We start from the raw sequence: 26,473 nt of genomic DNA, 5'->3' as shown, positions 1-26,473 counted from the left end.
TCGATAAATTTCTAATAACTTACAAATATATTTGAGGCAATCATTCAAGGCTTGTGTCCCTTGTGATTGCCGATACAATTTATTTAAACTACTTCACATATAACAAAACATTACTTTTAAAAATAAAAATATTAATCAACATATTAATATTTTTACAATTACCAATATTTAAATTTTTAGTTTCTTTATTTTTGCGTTATTACAGTTGCTTACACAAAACCAATTTATCATCATTTTGGTCAGGAGATATATGAGCAGTTGCTCGACATGGATTTTTTGTTTTTTTTTTTCAAGACATACCAAATATCTGTACAATTATAACATTTCATTTTTAAAAATTTTTTTAAGTAACCTTTTTTTTTTTTTACTCACATTTTGTTCTCAGTTTTTTTATTTTTGTAATAATGGAAGCCCAGATTATCCCGTATGATTTCGGTTGTCCTTTGTGTACCAAAATCTATTTTATACGTCTCGGGTTTTTCCAAATTAAGGACTTCATGTGTAAGTTCTTGGGGTTCTATTTCATATAATAATACATAGTACGTTTTTAGTGAAAGAAGTACATTAAATAACATAAAGACATACCTGGGTTATAATTTTCAATGGGCTCCATAAAATCTATTTATTTAAAAAAAAAAGTAATAATTATTTATACTATTTTGTATTACTTAAACGGTTAAATACATACCATTATCATTGTGTACCAAATCCATCGGTACATAGTCATGATCATGATTAATAATACCTAGAGTGTAATTATATATATTAGTAATTTTTAGGCTATGTTAATTAAATAATTAATTACATATTTTCTAATAGGTAAATCTATTGTATACACTTAACATGCTCTTGATTGGTAATATGATAGGCATGGTCATGATTTACAATATCTAAACAAACTTTCAATTTGGTTTTTAAAAAATGTGTTTTTTAAAGCTTATTAAAAAATATAAAAATATTTACCGTTATTTGATGGCACATCCATTTTTAATTATAATTTAATTTATTGTCAAAATAATATGTAAGATGCAGAATTGAGAATACGTACAACGTACAATTTAAACTTAAAAAGATATATAATATATATATATTTTAGTCAATAATTATTATATGCTTACAGAAATATAACAATAAGTAAGAAGTCTCAAAAAGAAAAAGAACTGCTCAATATTTTGTAAATCAGAAATATAGATATGATTTATAAAAGCGATTGTATTATATATAATATATGGAAGCTGGAATAACCGATATCTTAAGTGGCATACTCAATAGGAAATTCATTGCCAAATTTAAAAAACGTATTTTATTTGCGCGATTATTGATTAATCTATGTTTCTGAAGTTAGCGAGGCTCCCAATTAGTTGCTTAATAGTGTGTAAGCCATATAAGATTTCGGTTATAATTAGGGTTGGAATTTTGGTGCGATGTCATTTTAATGCAGTTTTTTCAACTAGCAATAGCCAATAAGTGCACCTCTTATGCACCTCATTGGTTATGATATCACCACTGCGCAAAGCTAATGTAATTCTTATTTTGCATTTGTGCATATTTTTACACATTTTTTACTGTTTCAAGGTCATTTCTCTAGTTTTTAGACAATTTTTCAAAATTTGTCTATAAACTCGATTATATTATGAACAAATCATTAACTATTCATATCTATATATAATATCCCTAAGGCCGGCGTCACACTTGTAGAATGTCCGCACTCCTCCGCGGAATTTACACTATATCGAAATTCACATGTTTAAAATACTTTAAATACTTATAAATCACATTATAAATTGGCCTAAATAATATACCTTAGGTATATCTTAGTCCGTGGCCTAAATTATATATGTAGAATGTAGTATAATTATTAATTTTGAAGTATAATATGCATAATATAATATAATTTTTATCAATCTTAATATTGAGAGTTTATTGTCTGACGGTTGGCAATACCTTCCTGCTTTCGGAGTCTTATCAATTTTCTTTCTTTTATCATTTTTCGGACAACTGCAGCCACTGAGATAGATAAGATATATCTTACACTGCAGCTGCAGCTGCTGCAATGCTGCTGAATCATGCTCCCCGGTGGTAGTGGTCTCGAATCCGTTAAGATACCTTAAACCGTGGTTAAGGCACAAAATACATTTTTCTGTGGTTCTATGGTGGTATAAAACGTGTGTCAATGGTGTCATTTTTTGGTTAGAACTTAGAGTTATCAATTTATCATAACCATTTTAAATAGTAAGTTACTAAGTAAAAACAGTAAAAAGTAAAAACATTCAAAAATTTTTTATTTGCGTCATTGGCGATTCGGCATTTCGGCCAGAGTTGAGATTTCCTGACTCTTTAGCTCTCGAGTCCTAGAGTATCGATTAGCGACTTTCGTTTCTCAGTTAAAAAATCCAATTTCAATTGTTATTCGGCAATCGGCATTCGCTTATTCATCAATTAATATATCAATTGAACCGTGATGGCATGATATGATCATCGAAAGTTTAATTGTTAATTTCAATACATACTACATTATTTTCTTCTTTATAGCTATTACACAATACACATTAACGCGGAATTTAATATAGGTAATATGGTGTTGTAGATGGTGTTTGGATTCTTCTGTTAAATCTTGTGGTAAATTTTGTTATGTAATTAATTTTCATTATGATTCAGATAAATTGCTACATGTCGAGTGTCGTAAAAATATAATATATAATACAATATTTGAGTAGTTACTTGTTTTGTTTGTAAAATTGATTTAAAATACTAATATTACCTAAGTGCAAGTTCTTATTTAACATTTATATATATTAATAATATTTATAAATCATTAATTATATTACAATAATTTTTATACTTACATACATTTTTTATTTTCTAATCTCATAATAAATTATTCAAATTTTGATATTTGTATTTTTTTAACTATTATATTTTAATATTAATATCGTCATTTCAAACAAATGAGATTTTTTGTTCTACTTAAGCAGTGTTTTGTTTTGATAAAAACTTTTATTTTTCACACACAAACCTTGGTTTTTATTATAAATTATTTAGTAGATATATATATTTTTTAAATGTTGGTTTCAAAATTTGAATGAGTAATGTTTTAGTTATTAAAAGGTTTATATTAAGGATACCTAATTATCCTTAAAAATATCAAATTATTTGTTAATTATACTTAGACTATTTTTACAAATAATAAATGTTGATATCTAGATTAATATGAATTACTAAAAATTTTAAGTCATCATAGCCCTTATATTTTCTATAGCTACATTATCCATAGTTCACTAGTTAAATAATTCAAAAATTATCTATCCATATTTTGATATTGATATGTTAACATTGTCTAGAAAATTATCCTTTAAATAATTTATTGTAAAAAAAGGAGTTCTATTTGAAAAACAAAAGTTTGTATCTCTATGGGAACTTCTTGAAATAGTACAAAATCTTTTGAAATTTCAAAATATGGTCATAAAGTATATTTAAAAATACCAAAAGTCTTATTTTAAAACCACATTATTGAATACTTGAAATTTTTTTTTTTTGGTACCATTTATTTTTAAATACCTATTCCTTCTGTTATTTAGAAAAACTGTTCTGTAACTTATATTGCCATATTACTTAAATTAAAAATTTTATAATTAGTAAAAACATACTATTTATTTTAACAATTTAAGAATCAATATACCTAAATTTAGAAATAATTATTTTAAAAATCACAATAATTGCTTATATTCTTTAAATCTGGGGATCTTGGCCTTATCTGTATTTTGCACCACTTTATAATAAAAACTAAAAAGTATAGCTCACTATAAACTAAAATGTACATTTTTTTTACTATTTAATATTTTGATGTTAACTTAAAAAATTTTTATTATAACTAGTATAAATTATAGTAATTATTTTAATACACTCTTTTCTGAAATTTAATGCGCATAAACATAAACTAAAATTATGCTGTAAAACTACTCTATAACGGATCTTCTATTAGATGGAATCCTTATAACGGAAAATTTACATAGTCCTGATTCAAATATTATAATATAGTTATACCTCCCTATAACGGAAAAAATTGTTGGTCCCAAGCGATTTTATTGTACTCCATTCATGTTTTGAAACAATTCAGGTAGTGACTAGTTTTTGTCGGTGGTGCACATGCCACAAATTTATCTGTTTCCCCTTCTTAATCAACTAACAGTAATATAAACAGAACAATGCCATGCCCATGCGTAGAAGTTGGCCATCTAGGTCACTACTAAATGTCACTGTAGTATATTATAATAAAGTCTTTTTCACAAACTACTGAGTAACTATAAATTCATCCCCTGGTGGTCTATTGACCACCTGTTAAAAACTTTTACCTAGATATTTCATTGTGTTATTTTAGAATTAAATATAATGTTAAGATATATTGTAACTATTATAATATAATGATAATAAGTATTAAAAGTATTCATTTTTAGTTTAATTATGTTTTGTGTTAAAGATTTCCTGTTTCTTAATTTGAGTACTTCAAAAATGGATCAACCATCAAAGGTAATATAGTTAATATTGGTTTACTTAGTATTCATTTTATACATTAAAATGTAAAATATAATTACATTATAATAATTTAAAAAAATACCTTTATTAAATCTCATCTTTCTTGAACTAATATTCAAAGAATGAATAAAATAGATAAAAAAAGTAGTAGGAAATTTATTTTTGTCTTTATATTAATTAATGCTACTATTAAAATTTGTTAATGATTATCTAAATTAATTTCAACATTTAATTGTTTACAAAGATAACACAACAATTCTTTGTTTACATATTTATGATTTTTGTAATAAAATTTTTAGAAAAATTTTAAAATGTAAACTATTATACCAAATAATATGATATAGGGTGGTATAAAAGTGATTTCTCTTAACTTTTACACCCACCTTGTAAAATAAACCACTGTATTCACTATAGTACCACCTAGCTAAATTACGTTTATATATCTACTTTTGTTTCTTTTCTAGGCCCATGACCTATGTTGTTGAGGCCTTTATTTATATTAAAAAAAAAAAAAGTGATTTCTTTGAAAATGGAAATTGTATTTTGTTTATTTATTAACTAATTAAACATTTATGTGCATAAAATATTTGAAAACACTTAACAAGTTGACCGCCACATGGCCGCCAGCGGTCATTCAATTGGTATTTGTTATATGCCAAGCATATTTTTCAATTTATTCCAAATTTGTATATCCCAAATATTTAAAAAAATTGAAAAAAAAACATATTACACGTATTATATCAAAAAAAATTGTAATGATTCCCGCTATGCCACGGCTCTTATTTTAGTGCATTATTGTAGCCCCATAGAAATAATATAAAATCAAATTCATTTATGTTCGCTGGTGGTCATATGGCAAGGTAGTAATGATGAACTATGGATGTCGGTGGTCACATATGCATAAAATTATCAAATTTCAGTATTACAGATGACCGTCAGTGGTCATGCAGCCATGTGGCAGTCAATGTGTTAAATTTGATAATATATGCTGCATATGTTTTGAGAATATAAAACAAATTTCTGTTCAATCGGGTTTTAAGTATGAAGCTTTCTTAGATAGTATGCAAATGTATGAAATTCTGATTCACATAGTCATACATAAAACTATCTATATACATAATAAAAATATATTATTATTACTATTTATAAAGTTAACTATAATGTATGACTTAAGTTAAACACGTTTTGCTTAATTTATCAAACTTAAATTAGTTTTTAAAAAAGATTGTAATATAAATTTTTTATTTTTTTTACTATTCAATTTTGTTTGATTTTCAAAATAATTGTATTTAAACATAGGTATCTTTAAAACAATTCTTCGCATTGAGAAAAAAAAAATTACAAAACTTGCTATGTTTAATTATAATTGTTTATACAACTATTTTTAAAGGATACTTCAGATATAGTGCCTCGAAAATATCAACTTGAGCTTTTAGAGGATGTTAAAAAATCTAACACAATTTTATACCTACCAACTGGAAGTGGCAAAACATATATAGCTACAATGCTTGTTAAAAATTTGGGAGACTGTTTAACTAAGTATGTATACAAATTATTATTATTTTTAATTTTCAAAAATAAAACAAATACAATTTTAAAACTATTTTCAGACCAATAGGTCATGGAAGAAAATGGACATTTTTTATTGTCCAATCTGTACCACTTGTTGCTCAGCAAGCAAATAACTTAAGAAGGCATTTACCATGGAGTATCGGAACATTTAGTGGGGATATGAATGTTGACTTTTGGTCTCAGAAGCATTGGGATGAAATATTAGAAAAATGCCATGTGAGTACCATGATAATTATATGTATAAACTAATTAGTGATGGTGCTTGAAAGATATCATCAAGTATACCTATTGAGTGGTTGTGGGATCAGCTAAATGGCGAAACAAAAAACATTGAGGAATATCTTGTTTTCTTGTCAGCATCTCAATATAACTATACAAGTGCATTTTATTTGTTTAGATTTTGGTTATGACTGCTCAAATTTATTTAAACAATTTGCATCATGGTTATATGCATATAAAAGATGCTAATCTTCTTATTTTTGATGAATGTCATCATGCTGTAGCGTTACATCCATTTAAACAAGTAAGTTAATTATGAAGTTCTTAAATATAGCATCAAAACTTTAATACTATGTGTTTAAGCGGTGTTAAAGTACATACTAGTTGCGGACAAATTATTCAGGTCAATATTATAACATAAAAATTGCGGACACAAGTTTTATTGTCATAATACTAATTGCGTACAGAGTTTTTTTTTAATAAAAATCTCGTGAGTTGCGGATACAAATATTTCCCTTTACCACTTTTCAAAACTTAGGACAAGCTACTAAAAAATTTGTAGATGGGGTTAAAAAATTGTGTCTTGCATAGTGCAATTGTTATTTTTAAAATTTTGTTAAATTATCTAAAGTTATTATATTATATTATATTATATTATTTAAAGCAGTAGTTCTCAACCGGGGTGATATAAACGAATAGAAAGACGACAGATGTGAAGCAAGCAAGTTAGGTTGTCAATACATCTTTTGTCGATCGATCTTAATGCTGATAAATAATATATATATATATATATATATATATAATGTATACTTATATATATATTGATAATATTAAACAGTAATTTACCAATGTCCACAATCGTCATATCAAAAATAATAATTGGAGATTTGTCTGCAATTCGTATCTTATATTTGTGTCCACAACTCACATAGTTTTTGTCATTTTGTTCGCAATTCGGAAACACCGCTTGGCTTATGTTCATAATATGTTGTATATATTAAATTTATTTTTTTTAACTTAACATACATTTTATAATTCAAGTTAAATTAAGTTACCTGACTTAAATTTTGATTACTACTTACTATTTTTTACTTATTAAAGTTTGGATATTGTAGCTCAATTAAAAATTTAAAAAGTGCTTAAAATAAAGTAAAAAGTTCTTAAAAAATGTATTAATTAATAAAATATTTTTAAAAGTGTATTATTTGATTACTAATTAGTAATTATGTTTTATTCTTTTAATTAAATTTATAATTTAGTAAATTATCTTATTGTTACATATAAAAATTAGTATAAATTTAAAACAAATCAGGAGAGTAAGTTACTTCTGCAAGTTCTAAAACATGTTAAAATATTTTCTGTTTAACATTTTTTCTAATGAAATTAAAATATAATTTTAATTTTAACCTTTTTAAATTATATATTTATAAAAAAAAATGCAAACTGAATTACATTACAATAATTAATATGAATTTAATTTATGTAATATTTTATTATAGTTTTAATCTACGAGTAAAAAGAAGTCAATTTTTAAACTTATCAATTACATTCTCATAATTTATCTGTGATACTAGTTGTTTTACAACAAAGACTCTCAAATTTTTTTTTACATGGAACTCTTAATATGCTAAAAAAAATTTACAAGCCTTAAAAACTTGAAATATCAATTTTGCTACTCAAACAATTATGGATCAATAAATTGAAAATATATAAACTTAATACAATATAAATGTAACTTGTAACAATTTAACAAATTAGTAATATGTGTACTTAATTCAGATGTGGCCGTGGAGTTCCTAGATTCGTCTCGCAGAGCCCTAGGGCTCCGCAGAGCACAGTTTGAGAATCGCTCTTTTACAATATTAATATTGTTGAGAACCCTTAGAATATCACTTTAGATTATCAAGCACATATCTTAGCAATATTCTAGCGTAACCAATATTTCATTTCCTGTAAGTGACTGCTTCGCAAACAAAAGCAATGTAGAATAAACAATAGTCAGTCGTGTATAAGTAACCGATTCGTACAGTACTGTGTTTTTAAAATATTCATTATAAATAATTAAGTAATAAAAGATTTTAAAAGATATACAGATTTTTGTGTATGTGTTTGAATTACAACCAGAAGGACGAAAGTGAACAAACTCTTTCTATAAAAAAATATACTCTTCGGACTAAACTGATAGAGCATGTAACAATATCAATGCATTCAATCTATCTCGTTTCATGCAGCTTCTTAATTTTGTTTTTACCAAACTTAGTTTGGATAAAGCTCTTCATATGAGCAACTTGTGACAGTAATGGTAGTAAAAAGTTTCAACACTTACATTTTACATATTTTGTATATTTACAAAACGTTTACTTGTTAATAATTTTTTCAACTACTGATCAATTATTTTGTTTGATGAGCCTGTCTTAGTTTACTTTTTATTTCATGACTATTAATACTTTTGTGAAAGAAATTTTGTATCAAATTCTTCAGCTTTTAGTTCAGTTAAACAATCAATTATTGCACTAATAGTATTTAATGTATCCTAGTTAAATTTGGTTTTCAAGACCGTTATACAAATCATCTAGTACAGTAATAAAAACACATAATTTAATTTTAGGTTTATTATCTGTTGTAGTTGTGTTTTCATATCATCAATTTTTATAAAAACATTCCTATTTTTCCTGATGGTGCCATTGGCATAGTCGGCAATTACCCCTGCACATGCCTATGGTCAAAACACTGATTCTATTTATAATACACAACAAAAATAATTAAATTAAAATATATTTATTATTTAAAACAGATAATGCAAGTACTTCACGATTCCAATTTAAACATTGATGAACGTCCTCATATTCTTGGACTAACTGCTACTTTGATTAACTCAAATACCAAAAATGTCAAAGATGAATTAACCAAATTGCAAAATACATTTAACGCTACTATAAAGACTAAATATGATGAAAATATTCAAATGTAATTATTGAAAACAAAGCTATTAATAATATGATACTAATAATTATTAACAATAATAACAGTTTTTCAGCACGTCCAGAAGAATTTATAAGTTTATATGATGAGTTTATTTTGGATGATGAAATGGTAGCTGTTACTCAAAGAATATCAAAAATTGTTGATCATCTGAAAAAATTTCAGGCTCCTGCCAAAATTGAACCAATTAAAGAAAATAATGAAGTTTATTATTTGGAAAATCAAAAACAGTCTTCGAAGAATTTCGCTAATTATTTTCTTGATATAGAGGTGAATTTTTAAAGTTTTTTTTCATAGAGATGATGAACAAAGTTGTTTTTTAGGTAAATCTATCTGATGGAGGACCATATATTGCATTTTTGGCAACTTGGCATTTTTTAGTTGAAATTGAAAAAAAAAGAAAAATATGTACTGATTTGAAAAATCACACTATTATGTCTATGGTATTATCAGAAGTTACTATAATTCGAAAATTGGTGTTTGACTATATGAATAAACACTCATCTATTAACAACGGTCATACAACTACATTAAATAATGTATCTCCAAAACTGAAAAAATTAATGGAAATTTTATCTACTATAAAAGCCACTGATACTTGTTTAGTATTTGTTGATCGCCGAACAACTGCTAAAATTTTATACCATTATATCAAGGTATATTAGAACAAAATATAATAATATACTAATAATTCTAATAATTAATCCATTGATTTTTTGATTCATGTAATAGGATTTTATCCAGGAATATAATCAAGAAAATATTGTATGCGAGTTTATAGTTGGCGCAAGAGGAATAATAAGTCCTGATAGCAAAGAAATGGTGTATAAAAAACAACAAAATAATGATATTATTAAGAGGTATTTTATAATTAATATATTACTCTACACTTATATATATATATTACAAAATATTATCTTACCTAAACTGTATAATCATTCATAAATTTTTAATTAATTTTTGTTTAGATTTAATGATAACATAATTAATGTTCTTATAACATCAGAAGTACTAGAAGAAGGTGTTGATATTCAAACTTGCAATTATGTCATTAGATATGATTCTCCTAAAAATTTTCCTTCTTATGTACAATCTAAAGGAAGAGCTCGTTCTGCTGATAGTAAATTTATTATTATGGTGCCAAATCAGTTGAAATTTGAAAAAATTCAATCTGATTATAATAAAATGGAAGAAGAAATTGTAAAAGTATACTTAGTTTAAAATGTCCTACATGTCATTCATTATGGAAAGAAATAATATTTTACAATATTGTTTTAGATATTGGTAGACAATGATATTGATGATGAAAATAATGACGAAAATATGACAGAAGTTTTTAAAACTAAACATGCTATATTAACTCATGATGTTGCTATAAGTATTGTTAATAGGTATCTAATTTTAAAACATAAGTACTTTTTTAATATATTTTTTTACTCAAAAGTCAAATGTGATGCTGAAATGCTAAAAAAATACCTACAAATAGGCTTCTTATATTTTCTTAAAAATATATCAGATTGGTATTAATTTATTAATTTTTTTTTTTTTGGAATGATTTATAGGTACTGTTTTTCTTTACCTCAAGATAGATTCACAGATTTGAGTCCAGAATGGTATATTGCTCAGAATAATAATAAGTTTAAAAAGTACAAACTAAAACTGCCAATTAATAGTGTTATTAAAACTCCCATTGATGTAAAAGTTTATTATTTTTGTATAAAAATTTCTATAAATAATCATAGGTTTATTATAATTTTTTTCAGGGAATATTTTGTGCAAGTAAAAAAAATGCTAAAAAAAGTGCAGCATTTAATGCATGTATTGAATTGTATAAAGTTGGAGCATTAGATGAATACCTGTTACCTATAAGTATTAAAAATAATGCTGTATTTAATGATTTAAAATGGTTTCCACATTGGGATGAGAAAGATATTGAAGCAAGTAATTATAAACTAAAACCAGGAACTAATAAAATGAGAAGGATGGTGCATATTGAAGTATGTTACTGTATTATTAATTTTATAATATATGAAGTTAATACAATTATAAACATTACATAGAGTCCAACACACTTACATGGATCTTATCCACAAGTAACTAAACCATCATATTTACATATTCTTCGTTGTGTTCCTGATTATATCCAATTAAAAGAAGATAAATACGAAACATTTGATAAACTATTGAGGTCAAATGAGGAATTTGGAATTTTAACATCAAATAAATTACCAAAAGTAAGTTAACCCACAATTTATTTTTGTATTGTAATAAGTAAACTGAGTAGGAACTTCTAAATCAATTTAATTTATAGTTAAAATATTTTATAATACTTGACATTTATTTTTATATTTATGAATCTAATCCCCACAAAACATGTTTGAAATACATGACATTTTCAAAATATTTTGACATTTTGACTTTTTTGAGTTTTTATAGACAACTGAAATTTTCTATTTATCTAAAAATTTTTTTTTGAAGTGTCGATAAAAAAATGTTGGTTTTTCAAAAAAACTTAAAAATTGAATACAAAGTTTCTTATAAGTCGTTCTTATTGTAGTTAAAAAAAAAATAGAAATTGTTTGTCACGATTTGATTTTATAAGCATTCAAAGTTCAAATTATAAAATTCAACACTAAGTTTTCCTTCAAATAGCTATAGAGAAAAATCGAATTGTCATTATAGGAAAAATAAGTGTTTGAATTTTAAATTTTTACAAAATTGTGTTATGTTAACGATTTTAAATATTTGTTATTATTCAAAAAGTATAAGTCGTAGATACTTGAAAATTTCACCAGTTATTAAGATTTGCATTTTCTTTGCATAATTTAATTTTTTAAATATTTTGTATATTTTAATGCTATTTATATACATTTGAAATATTTGTTTTTGTTTAGTTTTATTCTTATAAGTATTGATAAAATATTTTTGGTTAGGTCAAAATACTTGAAAAATTTAATACACAGTTATCATGAGTTAGTTTTATAGTGATTTGAAAATTATTAGAATACATAGGCACAATTTTTTTTTTTATTAGCATTTGAAGTTCAAATATTGATAAACATTTGTTAAAATTATGAATTCCTACTTGTAAATTATTTTGTAGTTAAAAATTTTTTATCTTACGTTTAAAATCTTAACAAAATCCAAAATTCACTTGTAAAATAACAAATTACTATAAAATAATTTTAGGTATTTGTTATAATTGAAAATTGCTAGCTGTGAAACCTTAAAACATATACTAGTTGTTTAAATTGGAATTTTCTATTCAAGATTTCATTTTGGGGTTTTCAGTTCATTAAAAAAAAACCCATACTATACTACCCATTAAAAAATGTATCTCCATTCAGAATCGTTTTTCGTGTGCAATAATACTTATCATAGGATTCAAATTTAATAAATTGGTCATAGTGACCTACTATACTGCAGAGCATTATTGCATTAATCACTTGACAACTCTTTTTAATTCAATTTTTCAGTTTTTTTTTCTTTAAATGTTGATAAAATAATTTTTGCTGAGTCAAAATTGTTTAAAATTTGATTCAGATCCCACATTATCTATTCTTAAATTTGTAGACAATTACTAAAAATACACAGGCATATTTTTATTTTATATGCATTTGCAGTTAACATTCTTTAAACTAAGGTTTTAAAACGTCCAATAATTCAAATATTTCTTATAAGTATTTCATTCAGTTATCACTTTAACTAAAAAGTATTGAAAATATACAAGTATTAAATTCACAAATTATTTTCTAGAATATATATTAATCATATTTAGACGGAATTATATATTTTAACATTGAATTCAATAGGTATTAAAAATTTAAAAACATTATTCATAAGGACTTAAAACATATATGTCAACTATAAATTTTACTGTACTCAATGCTATTTTCAAAATAAATTGAATTTATAAGATATTAATTAATTATAATAAAAGCCTGTTCATTTTCAAAATTGTTTTTTGTAATCATTGATATATTATTATAGAACTCAAGGTTATATTATATTGCTGAAAATTGTATTTTTTGTCTGCTACCTATTGCTTTAACTTTTCATGTTTTACGAAATAATACTAAATTCACAAAAGTAAAATATGTTCCCCTAACTTATAAATTTTAGCATTTTTCTTAGAAAAATAAAATACATAATAATCCTAAAATACACTAGAGAATAATTAATGCAAAAATGTGAATACAAGCAAGTCTTAGGTTTTTCGCCGCTCTAGACAATATTAATTTATACCTCCCTATTCAAAAGTTAATTTTTTGGAGAGAAAAAGATTATATAAAATATAAACATTTGTTTTTTAACTGTAAGTCTGTGTTTTTATTTAAAAAACAATATTCTGATTGACTTCAGTTTTCTTTACAAAATATAAGAATTTAAAAATTATAAAATTAAACCAAATGTTCTAAAATAGTACAAGGCTGCATTTATTGTTATCGACGTTTTATTTGCATAGATATACAGCATTATAATTCCAGTACATCCACAGTAAACAAAATATTATTGTTATGTTATTAGATATATTTTTTTTGTGTTTGTTGAACAATAAACATACATTTCTATATACTAGATAGTTAAATAAGTAAATCAATTTGGTCTTTTGAAATTTGCCATCCCTAAATTAGTGCTACCCTAGGCTACTTATTTTACTATTGCATTGGGCCAGCTCTAAATACAAGTCTACAACATGTAATTTCATAATGGATCATATCAATTTACATTTTAATTATTACGCGAAACCTAAATAAATCTGAATTGAATTGGATCCATTTTGAAATTGCAATTTAAAAATAAATATTAATCTTTTACATTTTGTAATAAATATCATTAAATAAATAAATATATAAATATTCAATAATTATAAATTATTTAATTCTAATTTAATATATTCAATATTCATATTAATGACTCACTCAATACTTAATATACAGCAAAACTGTACTTTAGTTACTTACCTATCTTTTCTATAAGTGTTTAATGTTAAAATGTTAACAAAGTCTCAATAATTTATAGATATTTTTTGTAGTTAGAATTTAATAAAAAAAAAATTCTGTTTTGTAAACCAAGTACGATATAAACCCAAATATCGTCATCTCAGAATTTTATGAAATTATCCAAGACAAATGTTCATACTTTGCCAAAATGTACACTGATGCATCTAAATCTATGCTGGAATTAGCTTTTCAACAATCGAAAACAACATCAATCTCCTTTACAAGCTTTTGTCAGAAACTAGTATATTATTTTTAGTTGAAACCGAAGTTATTTTTAAAGCAATCATAATAGCCAAGTTGACCATCTCAAATCAGACATTCTCTTGAATGACTCATTCAATATTCTTCTAGTTTTTCAAATGAAAATATCCAAAACATCCAAAAAATATTAAAGTCAACCTCTAAAAAAATATTGAATTTATGTTGGTGCCATCACACATAAAAATGGCTGGCTGTTAATAGTAAATAATGAATAATTTCCTATCCTACAATTATTATCTTACTAACTAATGGCGCATACTATTATACAATCGTCTCTAAAATATGAAATACCTAAAATTATTGGGACTCTATTCCTTTCAATAATAAACTTAAGATAATTGAGAAAAAAATAGCTCTTTATTCATCATCTCAGTATACGAAAAGAAGTAATCATTATAAAAACTAGAAGTGTACATTCCTTCATCACTCACTCTTTTCTTATCAAAAAAAATCCTCCACGTATGTGTGATAAATGCCAAACTGACCTTTCCATCCAATACATAATTCAAGATTGCACAAAGTATAAAGACATACGAACCAAACTTTTATGCTATCTAACATAGCAGAAGCTTTCAATGAAAATAACACCATGAAAATCATTACATTTTTAATTAATAAAAAATTATTTTTTACATTGTATAAATATTATACCCTTATCTTTAAAAACCACTATAAATAGTTTTTTTTTTTTAATTTTTATATACTTATTTATATCTTAAATACTTTAGGTCAAAGATTCCCAAATTTTTCACGCTAAAATCCATTTAAATAAATATTTAAATTTAAATATTTATGTACCTATAATATAGTGCCTATTGGAATGGTATCAACATTGATAACAAATGGACTCAAATTTCTAGTATATTGTGTAATCAATGGTATTAAATATAGTATTAATGTATCACATACTTGCTTTTATTGTATGTATACATACAAAATATATCTTCTTTTTTATATAAATATATTATATTAATCTAATATTATAGAGAAATTTATAAATATTTTAAAATTTAACATTTTAACATTTAAACATTTTTGGGTTGTGACCTACAGTATGGAACCTCTGCTCTAGTCCAATAATCTATGATGTTGAATCCTTTATTTAATAATAATAAAAATATAATAAATGTAATGTTATCAACAAAAATTAAAACGACCAACTGTAATACTAATAGGAAAATAAATTTTCTTAAGAAAATTAGTATCATGAAATATACTGTGATACTAAAGTTGATAGACCGTCTCTGGTTAGAATTGTTTTTTGTATGCAATTGTATCATTAAATTCAAATCTACATAGCATATGTATTTTACTGATCTACTCTAAATCTTTTGTATAGTAGAGGCAAAGAGCGTTACTCACTTGCCCACCTTTTTAATTAAATATATTTACTCTACAGTTATTTTCCATTAAAAAAATGTTGATGTTATATTATAATATTCTGTATTTATTTAATTATTTAAATCTTCATTCTAATATATATATTTAAGAAATTAAATATACTTCTCATTAAAATACTACTTTAATTTTTTGTACAAATAATCTACATTATACTGGTTATTGCTCACCAATATATTATATTATCTACTAAAATTAAATAAATATGTTATACTTAATAGGTATTCTTAAAAAATTCATTAATAATAATTTTACTAATTCTCATTTTTTTCTGTCTAAAATCCAAAATACATAAAAATTAAATTGCCAATATTCATTATTATTTTAACTAATTTTATCAATAATTAGTGTTCTTTATTTCTTTACACAGGTATCAAATTTTCCTATATTTTTACCTTTTGGTAATGTTAATGTTAGCATAATAGTAAATGTAGAAATAATGCATCTTGACCATACAAGTCATAAGAAACTAGAAGATTTTCATAACAAATTATTTCTGGATGTTTTGGGCGTAAAAGATTTTATTGTAAGAAGCTATGATAATGGAGATAATTCATATTTAGTAGTTCCTATTTCTTCTACAGGTTTGAAATTTAATATAATATACATATATTACATATATTATTATTTTAATTATAAAACAAAATGTTTTAATATTTTTATATTTTAGATAATAAATGTAATGTGGATTGGAATGTTATCAATATAAACAAATTTGTAGAAACAGAAGAACCTACTATGGAACAAAGAAAAACTAAATTTTATGAAGAATATCTTAAAATTCCTAATGTAATTTCACCATGGTACAGAAACATAGTACCAATACAAGTAATTATATCTTTACTTTTAGTTTTAAACCATATTAAATGGTAAAATTAATAAGTTTTTAAAAAAAGAAATCCAAAATGTTGAGAAGGTACTAAACAAGATTTATTTTCATTATGAGGAGAGGAAGTGAAAATAAATTGTTGGATTACTCAGGGTATCAGATTAGCTATTTTTAATGTATGTCTATTAAAAAAAATATATCTGTATATAATGTCTAATCAAAAAATCTTGAAACTATAAAATTATTGCGTGACCTGAGAATGATTTAAAAAAGAATATTATTCAACTTAAAATAAACAATGTTTTTACAAATACAAATTTGAAATTTGCAGAATTAAATAAATATAAAAGAATAATTTATTAAAAATCATTGGTATAACTTTTTTTTGGCTTTTTACCTATTATAGCTCTACATTATTTCAAACCCATTACTAAATCAAAATATTATAGGCAAATCAATCTTAATATCAGTGAATAAGTATAATAATAGTATATTATAACAGTTATAAGTGTAATAATTTATTTTATAATGTTTAACTTTTAACTTATATATATAAATAATATTTCCAGAATCATTGTTTCATCATCGCTTAGGCAGAACTGCTAAAGCTATGAGTATGGTAAAAATAGAAAACATTTCTTGGTCAATTTTTTTTTTTTAAGTAGCATATATGTTATTATATATTTTGTATTAATCATTATAATTGTATTCAGTGTTAAGATAGAATAAATGTACTGGTTTTATTTAATATGTCGTAGACAATGTCATACAAGATTAGCTAGTATCAAATAAAACCCATCTAAAACCTATTTTTATTACTTAGATGAATTACGATTTTCAACATTATTGATAATACTTATTGGTTTTTATATTTGTAATATTTAGAGATATATTGTTACTGATGTTTACTTGGATATGACACCTGAAAGTTCTTTTCCAACTTCTGAATATGATACATATGAAACATACTTTAGTGACAAGTATAGCATTAATGTTACTCATAAAGATCAACCTATGATAAAAGTAAAATCATTGGGTGTATCAAAACTTAATTATTTGATTCCCAGGTAGTACTATTTTAATAAAGAATTTATTACAAATAATTAATAATATTGGTATTTGTTTTTAGATTTATTATTGGAAAACCTGATAAACGAAGTGAATACATAGAAATACTTATACCAGAATTTTGTACTTGGCATAAATTTCCATCAGTTTATTGGTTGAAAGCTTTAATGCTGCCTACTATATTATATCGATTAGATAAATTACTATTGGCTGAAGATCTTCTTGTAAAAATTAATTCTATGTGTAACATTGAAGTAAAAGACGATATAAACAGTAAGTTAAATTGTTAAGTTAAAAATGTATTAATTAGTTTATTTAATTTTAATTATTTTTTTTTGTTAGCAGAAGATGCTGTAAAGATTGATGATTTCAGTGGTTTTCACGAAGACAAAAAGAAAAATATTATATTGCCAATTAGTGAAACATTAAAATACTTAGAAAACTCTCATGACAATAATATGGCGAATGAATGGAATTCAAAGAGTTTACCTATTGATATTGAAAGGCAAAGAAATACAACAATGTTGGATCTTCTAAGTTATCATACATTTATGTATGCTATAAATAAATCCAAGAATAACGATAATAATGTGAGTAAAAATACAAAACTATTCTACTTAGTACTTATAAATCTATTTGTATATTTATTGTTTATTTACAAAATGAATGTTTATTTTAGGATGATCAAAAAACAGATTCATCTAGTTTAAATGAGGTCAGTAATTTAATTACTTATTACTTATTAGTATTTCAATATATATTTATATTTTTTCTTTGAGTTTAATATGTTATCAGCAGTGGCGAATGCTGACTCTGGAGTATGGGCATGCAATGCATGCTCATTCATAAATTCATAATAATGCATTAGGTATAATTTATAGTTCTATTTGATTTATAATTAATAAATAATATGCAAATTTTTATTTATTTATAAATTTATAAAAATTAATACAATTGCCACATACTCGTACACGTAAATTATATACATCATTGGCAAAGTACAACACACTGAGCATGCCTTGGGTATATAGTACCTTGGCTGATGATGGCGTGAGTCTCAGAATAAACAATATTTCACGGAATAACAAGCATTACATAGCTTGAGCACACAGATATCGCATGCTTTGTTAATAAATGTTGTGATAAAAATACAGACAAACAAGTATAACAGATTTTGAAGTTTAACAGATCTGTTTAGATGAAATTTTTGTTATATACTATGATATTTTTAAATACATAATATATTATTGATGTCAAAATAATTTTGTATTTATACTAATTATGTTTGTATTCTTAAGCATGCAGCGCATATTGAGCATGCCCAAAGAATTCGCTTCTGGTTATCAGATAATTTCAGGCTCAAATTAACTGTTTTAACTAGTGATGGGTCGAACCCTAATTTTTTAAATTGATTTGAACATGAAATTATTTTTTCTATCCTAAACCGAACCTAAAATCATTTTAAGTTAAACTTGAACTCGACCTCAACATTTATTATAATATACATTGTACCTACAAATTAAATCAACCATAATATTATTAATTACTATTATATTTTTAAGTTTTTGTATCACTTATTTTATTTTCTACATCTTAACTTTTATGTCTATGTCACTGTATTTACAATAAATTTAGATAATTCCTAATTTTTTTTATGTAGGTATACATTAAATAATAATAATTCACAAAAAATTTCAAGTTTGATTTTTTAATAGAAAATATTTTTTTTGCTTGATAGTTCGGTTCAAATTTTTTTCATATTGAATTTGAATTTTAAACTGAAGCGAACATCAAGGGTTTGGTTTTATTTGGTTTGAGATTCAAAGAGTTTTACCCATCACTAGTTTTAACATATCTAACTAGATAAGCGTATTTTATAATGCTGCCCTTCTTATTAGAATTAGTTATTATAGTTTTATTATGTGTTAATAGCATACATAATAATAATTAATTACTAACATAACATTTATTATATGTTAATAATTTTAAATGCCACCCTAAATATTTTTCCTATATTAACTAATTTTATTTATAAAAATATTTCAATAATAAGGTTTTGTTTAATTATTTAAACTTAAGCAGAGTTTAGAAATTTTTGCTGATCATACCTGTAGGTTTACTTTCCATTTCACAAGCGCATAACATGGCGAATTGTACCTTTAGAATAATTTGTTCAACTATGTTGTCCCTGCCATGATATCCATGATATCCTGCTATAGTATCCAACTGTGGAGCAATCAAATCTATATACTTCAAAGCATTTCAGTCGATAAATTTAAAGCTCAATCTTTTTTTTTATCATGTCATTATGCTGTGTAATTTTATTATCAAATTTTGCTTATTGTATCATTGAATACAAATTGTAAATATTTTTTGAAAAAAAAAAAAAACTATGTTGTATTCAATATTAGAGTGAATAAATCTATTACCAACTTTAAAAATAAGAATATTATTACCTAGAGCTACTAGTTAGAATTTTTTTTTATATATTCATTTTTATTTTAAAATTAAATTTTTAAAAATCTTAAAATTTAGATAATATTCTAGATTTTGTAGATAATATTATTTTTACGTTTAAATATTGTAATAAATTAATTTACTCTAAAATTAAAAACATTAGAGTTATATATAGATTATTCTGATTGTAAAATGTTCCATGTTGGGTATTGTATGACATAATACAAGTAGGTTTTATCTTTAACATTTGACAACCACTTAATAAAACAAGCACTTGGAAATTATATGTTCTATAAAAGTTTAAAACATGATTTATCAAGATTCATAATTTGTGGCTCATATTATTTATTAATTAAATTTTTCCCAATTTATTACTTACCATTTTTTTAATTATATATTATATTATTTATTTATATAGTATCATTTTTTTAGCTGTAAAATTAGTTTTTACGAAAATTATTTTTTATAACCAATTATGTATGCATAGATATTATTATCTATAAGTTTTAAGGGTTACTTATATTTCAGTTAAACTCAAAATCAAAATTCAATTCACCAAATGGAAAATCAGATGATAGAACGGTATACTAATATTTGATACTTGATTGTTGTTATTTATTTGCTTTGCATGGCTTTTTTTAAATGTATTTTTTACTTAGATTTCAATAATTGCTAATATTAAAACACTTTAATTCAACATTTTTCTATATTAACATACAGATATTGAAATGGTTTAAGATCCTTAGGCTAATGTATACTATGTATACTTTAAAAAATATCAGAATTTATGTATCTTAAACTTTTTTCGTATAGGGAGCCAAGTACTTGGGTAGAAAGTGTTTAGGAACAAGTGTTTATGGTATTAGCATATAAATTCATAACTTACAAACTACATATCAATATCACTCACTTCTATCAAATAGAACTTTAACACGTTGACTGTCATTTGCCCGCTGGCAGTCATCTGTAACTTTTCTATGGTGCTACAATAACACATTGCGTTTATATTGTTTTTTTTCTTTTTTTATGCATAGTATATATAAATTTGGAAGACATTGAAAAATATGCCTAGCACACAACAAAAACCTATTCTATGACTTCCAGCAGTCTTATGGTAGTCAACGTGTTTGTAAATGATATTCAAATTTAAAATTTCAACTTAAATGATTTTTAACTTTTTCAAATAAAATTCCTTTTTAAAATAGAATTTTTAATCAACACATTTCCATGGTATATGTGTGGTATGCCACTGTATACTCTATGGTTTTGAGAATGTGCATAATGATCCCTTTAAAAAAGCATTTTAAAGCATTTTTAAAAATCCTTACTCAATATTAAATAAATTTATATTTTATACATTAAATGTATGTAAATGAATTCTATTTTCTATTAAACTTTCTGAAACTGATTGAATTTAAAGATTAATGTTAATATAATATAAAAATCCTTTTTAAAATTAAATGATTATTAATGAGTGATGTTTATCTTTGTTATTTAATGTTAAACTTATGTTTGTTCTGTTTGTTTAATATATTTTTATTTTTATACAATAAAGCATAAGTAGATTGAAGGTAGTATTTACTTGACATGACATTTTGACATTATCATAATGTTAGGATTTTATTTGGATTTCTTTGATTTTTTTTTGTCATTATTAACATAAGGTGGTCAGATGTAACCTTATTGTGAATATTAATGTATCTGAAAATTTATTTTTATACAGTATTCTCAGTATCTCGAAATTTGAATTGTATTTTAGGAGTGCAAAAAACGTAGATATGCATCATATGATAAGGAACATCTTGAAGAAATCAATAAATTTATGATACAATCAATACCAGAGCCAATTATTTTGAAAAAATTAGATGAACTCAACATCTATTATAACTTTGTAAGCATATTATGTTTTATATAACAATATAAATATAATATGTTATATTGTTATTTATGTTTTGAATTAAATTCATATTGTCTGTGCTTTGTATCATCATTTGTTTTATACTTTTAAATTCCGTGATATTTTGCAAAATTTTAAAAATCTTATTAACATTTTACAATGACTGGTCTATGTGTGTACTATATACTGTAATTTAATTTTTTTTCTGACCAAATTAGCATAATATATTATTTATTAAGAGGAATGCTACACCTGCATGTATTTTCTCCTTCAAACATTTGACATACTAAATTTATACTTAATAGAACCAATTGCATGTTGTTAGCATTAATATTAAAGTAAATTTACCTATTATAAAGATAAGACATTGTCTTATGCTTAAGCTTTGTTTTTTAGGCTTTTTTTAATATTTTAATTTTTAAGCAAGATGTAAGTATTGTAAATACATATTACATATTAAAAATGTTCATATCTAGCTTTAAAATTAAAATATCAAAAAAAAAAAAAAACACCAACAGAAATATCTTGCCTTTATAATAAGTCAGTCAATTCACTCTAATATTAAAGCTAGCAACACACAATTGGTTCTTTTTAACATAAATTTTCTATGTTGTATGCTATAAGTTTATAAATTAGTAGTATAAAAATCAACACTTAGGGGTGCAGCTTTCTCTTGATAAAAATAATAAGCTATATTCTTTTTTAATTAAGACTTAACTCAAGTGGCGGACTTTTTCACATGACAGCGTTAATGAGTCTGGACACTGAGTTTGTCTACACACTCCAAGTGTCTTACTCTTAGGAGTTGGGAGCATCACTTTATTATTCTAACAACTGTCAATTATTGATTTTAGTAAGATAAGCATGGTAAAACAATTTTTAAGCCAAAAAATTGTTAGTAACAAAAATCGATTTAGTTAATGAATTTAACCGAATCAAACAAAAATTGATTACTGCTTGAGGTTACTTTAATTTGAGACAGAAAAGATAGAATACTCAGATTTAGCTTCTCATCCAACTTTTCTTGGTTTAGTACAGATGAGTCAAAGTGATTTATTATTATTATAAGATCTTTATATATTATACAAGAACTCAAAGACAAAATTTGTTTACTTATAGTTTTTATAGAACATTGCTAAAATGTAAAGATAAGCACTAGGTAATTAATATTATAATTAATGATCAAAGCATTGTAATAAATGTAATAATAGTTATTATAGTACATATTAAAGTAATTAATAATTTAATAATTAAATTTATGTATAAACTAAAAATGATAAACATTTAAAAAAAAAATGCCCATCTGCCTACCATAGAAATTATTTATTATTATATTCAAGAAATCAGAAAAATATATTAAAATAATAACACTATCCACAACAATCAGGCGTTTAGAAAGAAATAAGTTGTTACGAAATAGTATAATATATAGTATAATAGTATATTAACTCTATTTATATATTTTACATATTATCGTATTTCTTAACGTTTTATTATTATTATTTTTTTTTAAATTCAAAATTTATTTTTCTTATTAATCATCATTATTAATAGTAAAATAATTGGTTATTACACTGATAAATTATTATTTTGTCAGTATAAATATTGTATACATTTTAAGTTAAGATAATTATTGTTTTAAAAACAAAATTTAATTAATATTAAATTTTAAATTTATATTTGAAGTATGATTTTTTGTAAAACTTACTTTAAAAAAAAAACCATGTATAAAATATATACATAACATATAAGTGTATAAATTCTTTATAAATATTACAAAGATTTAATAAGTTTAAATTTATGTTTTAGAAATTATATCTCTCATAAGTCATAAAATCAACATTGCATAAATTGGTAGACATTATAGGCTGTTACTATTAAATAACCTTAGAAGTGTATAACAATATTTTTCCTATGAAATATTGCCTTTTAAATGTTATCTAATGCTTTATAAATTAAAGTATTATGATTGATCTCAATAATTTATATATATTATTGAACAAGTGAATTAAATTAAATTAAATTAATTATTCTAGATGGAAATGAAAGATATACTAAAAAATGTGTTGACTGAGATGAACACATTAAATTTAACAAACAATACATCGCCTACATTGGGTCCATTATCCAAAGAAGTTTCAACAAAAAATATCGGGCCTAGACAAAGTGATATTTTAAAAGTAATTATTTTAGTAATAATGATATTTTAAGTAATAACAAACAAACAATATATTCATGAGGATTGGATACTTATGATTATTTTAAAGTGAATAAATGCAGTTTAATATAAAACTATGGTTATTATTAACTTTTTTATTCTAAACGTGTTTTATGACATTGAATTGTTTAAAAAATTAGAGCACTTTATTTAAAATTGTACGAAAATGCTGGATTTGAATTAATTTTTATAAAATATTTATAATATTATAATTTATATATATATGTAAAAAAAAAACTATTTATTATTTTTTTTCAATTAGTATATGTATTTTTATTCTGAATATTATAGAACAATCATATTTTGATCATCATTCTATATTTTTATGTTATACTTGTATAGTTTAATTTTTTTAAATTTGAAATTGCCACTTTAAAAAGAGAACTTTGCTATTCAACCTTCCTCAATACCTTCCAACTGGGTTTTTTATCATTTAATATATGATAAAAAAAATAGAAAAATTAAACACACTTAATGTAAAAAGAGTAAATATTTTTTTAAATCTTTTATATTCAGTAACTTAAAAAATTAAAACAATCATGAGTTCTGAACAGTATTTGTTCTAATTTTTATTTAGAACATGTTGACTGAAAAAATAGTATGGATAATTAATAACTTATATATTTATACATTCATATTCTCATTTCATAGCCACCACAGTAAATATTAAATTATTTGTTGCATTATTACATAATTGGTTTTTTTAAGTCTTATAAATAAATAATAAATTTGAAAATGTCCAGTATTTTTTTCTAATACATACATATATTTTATTATATATACATGAACAAAAATAACAAAAAACCACAAAAATAATATTTTCAAGGTTCATAGTTAATCAGTCTTTTCCGTTATCTTAAATCATGATACACCTTAAGATTTTAAAATCACTGGTTTTAGTTGTATTTAATTGAAGACTTGGTATAGAGTATAGTTTATTACAAACCAGATTTTTAACTTTTCCCTTTTATTTGATATTTTTATGGAAACTTGTTCATTTTGTACATTTTGTACATTTTTATGTTTAGGCAATAACACCACCATTTGCTAATGATATGTTTAACTATGAGCGCATGGAAACATACGGCGATAGTTTCCTAAAATTTGCTGTATCATTGGTATTATTTGATGCATTTCCATCAGATAATGAAGGAGTTCTTACTGAATTAAAGATGAAAATAGTTGGAAATCGAAATTTGTTCTATGTTGGCAGGAATTTAAATCTTGGATCTTATTTAACGGTATTTAAAGATTGAACGTTTGTAAAAAAAAAAAAATTAATTAAAATTAAAATTTAGGTAAATGTTTTTGACCCAAACATGGATTGGATACCTCCATGCTTTGGTGTTCCTCAAACATTAAAGGAAATCATTGAGAAGGGTGATCTTCAATCAGATGTACTTCATCAGATAAATATTCCTAAAGACAATCAAATTATTGGTAAAATATTAAAATATTAATTAATAATCAATTAATAAAGAGTTTGTTAATTATTGGAAAGTTTTTGCCTAATTAATTTTTAGTTTTAAGCATTTTCTTTATGTTTTATGAAACCTAATAATGTTACATTAACACTTATTTTAATTTTAGGTATATTATCAGATAACACTTGGAAAGAAATTGAAAAAGAAATTATAAAATTTAAGGAATTGTCTGATATAACAATGTCAGATAGCGATGGTGAAGAAGATATACCACAAGTCGGCCATTCACAATCTGATCTATTTATATACAAACAATCAGTTTCAGATAAAATGGTTGCTGACTGTGTAGAATCATTGATTGGTACATATGTATATGTAAGTATTTTTGATAATAATGTATTACATTTTTTTAACTACAATTTATTTTAATTTTAGAAACGTGGAGTTGAAGTAGGTTTTAAGGTTCTCCAAGGTCTGGGTATAATACCAAAACAATTCACTGATGCATTCAAATCTAAACCAATTGAAAATATCTACAATGATTTAAATTTTTCCAAAGTTTTGCCTGGATATGAATTACTTGAACGAAGAATTGGCTACTCATTTAAACAT

General features: G+C 23.8%; 2 protein-coding genes across 2 annotated transcripts; one reads left to right on the top strand and one right to left on the bottom strand.

The window, feature by feature from the left end:
* Positions 1-168: 168 nt before the first annotated feature.
* LOC126554694 (uncharacterized) lies at positions 169-1,358 on the bottom strand. The gene is made up of 4 exons (XM_050209742.1): positions 689-1,358; positions 586-618; positions 373-517; positions 169-307 (listed from the first exon to the last, which is right to left on the bottom strand). Exons 1-4 carry the CDS (start codon positions 711-713, stop codon positions 169-171), a joined length of 342 nt encoding a protein of 113 aa, XP_050065699.1. The 5' UTR covers positions 714-1,358.
* Positions 1,359-2,238: 880 nt separating this feature from the next.
* Positions 2,239-26,467, top strand: LOC126554691 (endoribonuclease dcr-1-like; the record flags this gene model as incomplete). The annotated part of the gene is made up of 27 exons (XM_050209740.1): positions 2,239-2,570; positions 4,478-4,527; positions 5,924-6,072; positions 6,144-6,321; positions 6,503-6,628; positions 9,119-9,291; positions 9,354-9,576; positions 9,630-9,962; positions 10,039-10,166; positions 10,275-10,512; positions 10,585-10,697; positions 10,869-11,001; positions 11,070-11,303; positions 11,367-11,540; positions 16,339-16,552; positions 16,639-16,796; positions 17,683-17,864; positions 17,927-18,138; positions 18,208-18,455; positions 18,545-18,580; positions 20,851-20,904; positions 22,082-22,213; positions 24,256-24,399; positions 25,466-25,678; positions 25,736-25,877; positions 26,028-26,236; positions 26,297-26,467. Coding segments are annotated over exons 2-27 (4,335 nt in total), but the record flags the coding sequence as incomplete, so codon positions are not given.
* Between the last annotated feature and the right edge of the window lie 6 nt (positions 26,468-26,473).

Source organism: Aphis gossypii, unplaced genomic scaffold (assembly GCF_020184175.1).
Source record: "Aphis gossypii isolate Hap1 unplaced genomic scaffold, ASM2018417v2 Contig00579, whole genome shotgun sequence".
NCBI lineage: Eukaryota > Metazoa > Arthropoda > Insecta > Hemiptera > Aphididae > Aphis > Aphis gossypii.
Note: the sequence above shows the minus strand (reverse complement) of the source record. Positions and strands in the feature narration are given on the sequence as shown.

Coding starts and splice junctions, on each gene's coding strand:
- LOC126554694 (XM_050209742.1), bottom strand. CDS start 713: ATGGATTTGGTACACAATGATAATG. Junction 518..585: donor CATTGAAAATTATAACCCAG/GTATGTCTTTAT, acceptor TATATGAAATAG/AACCCCAAGAACTTACACAT. Junction 308..372: donor AAAAAAACTGAGAACAAAAT/GTGAGTAAAAAA, acceptor ATAATTGTACAG/ATATTTGGTATGTCTTGAAA.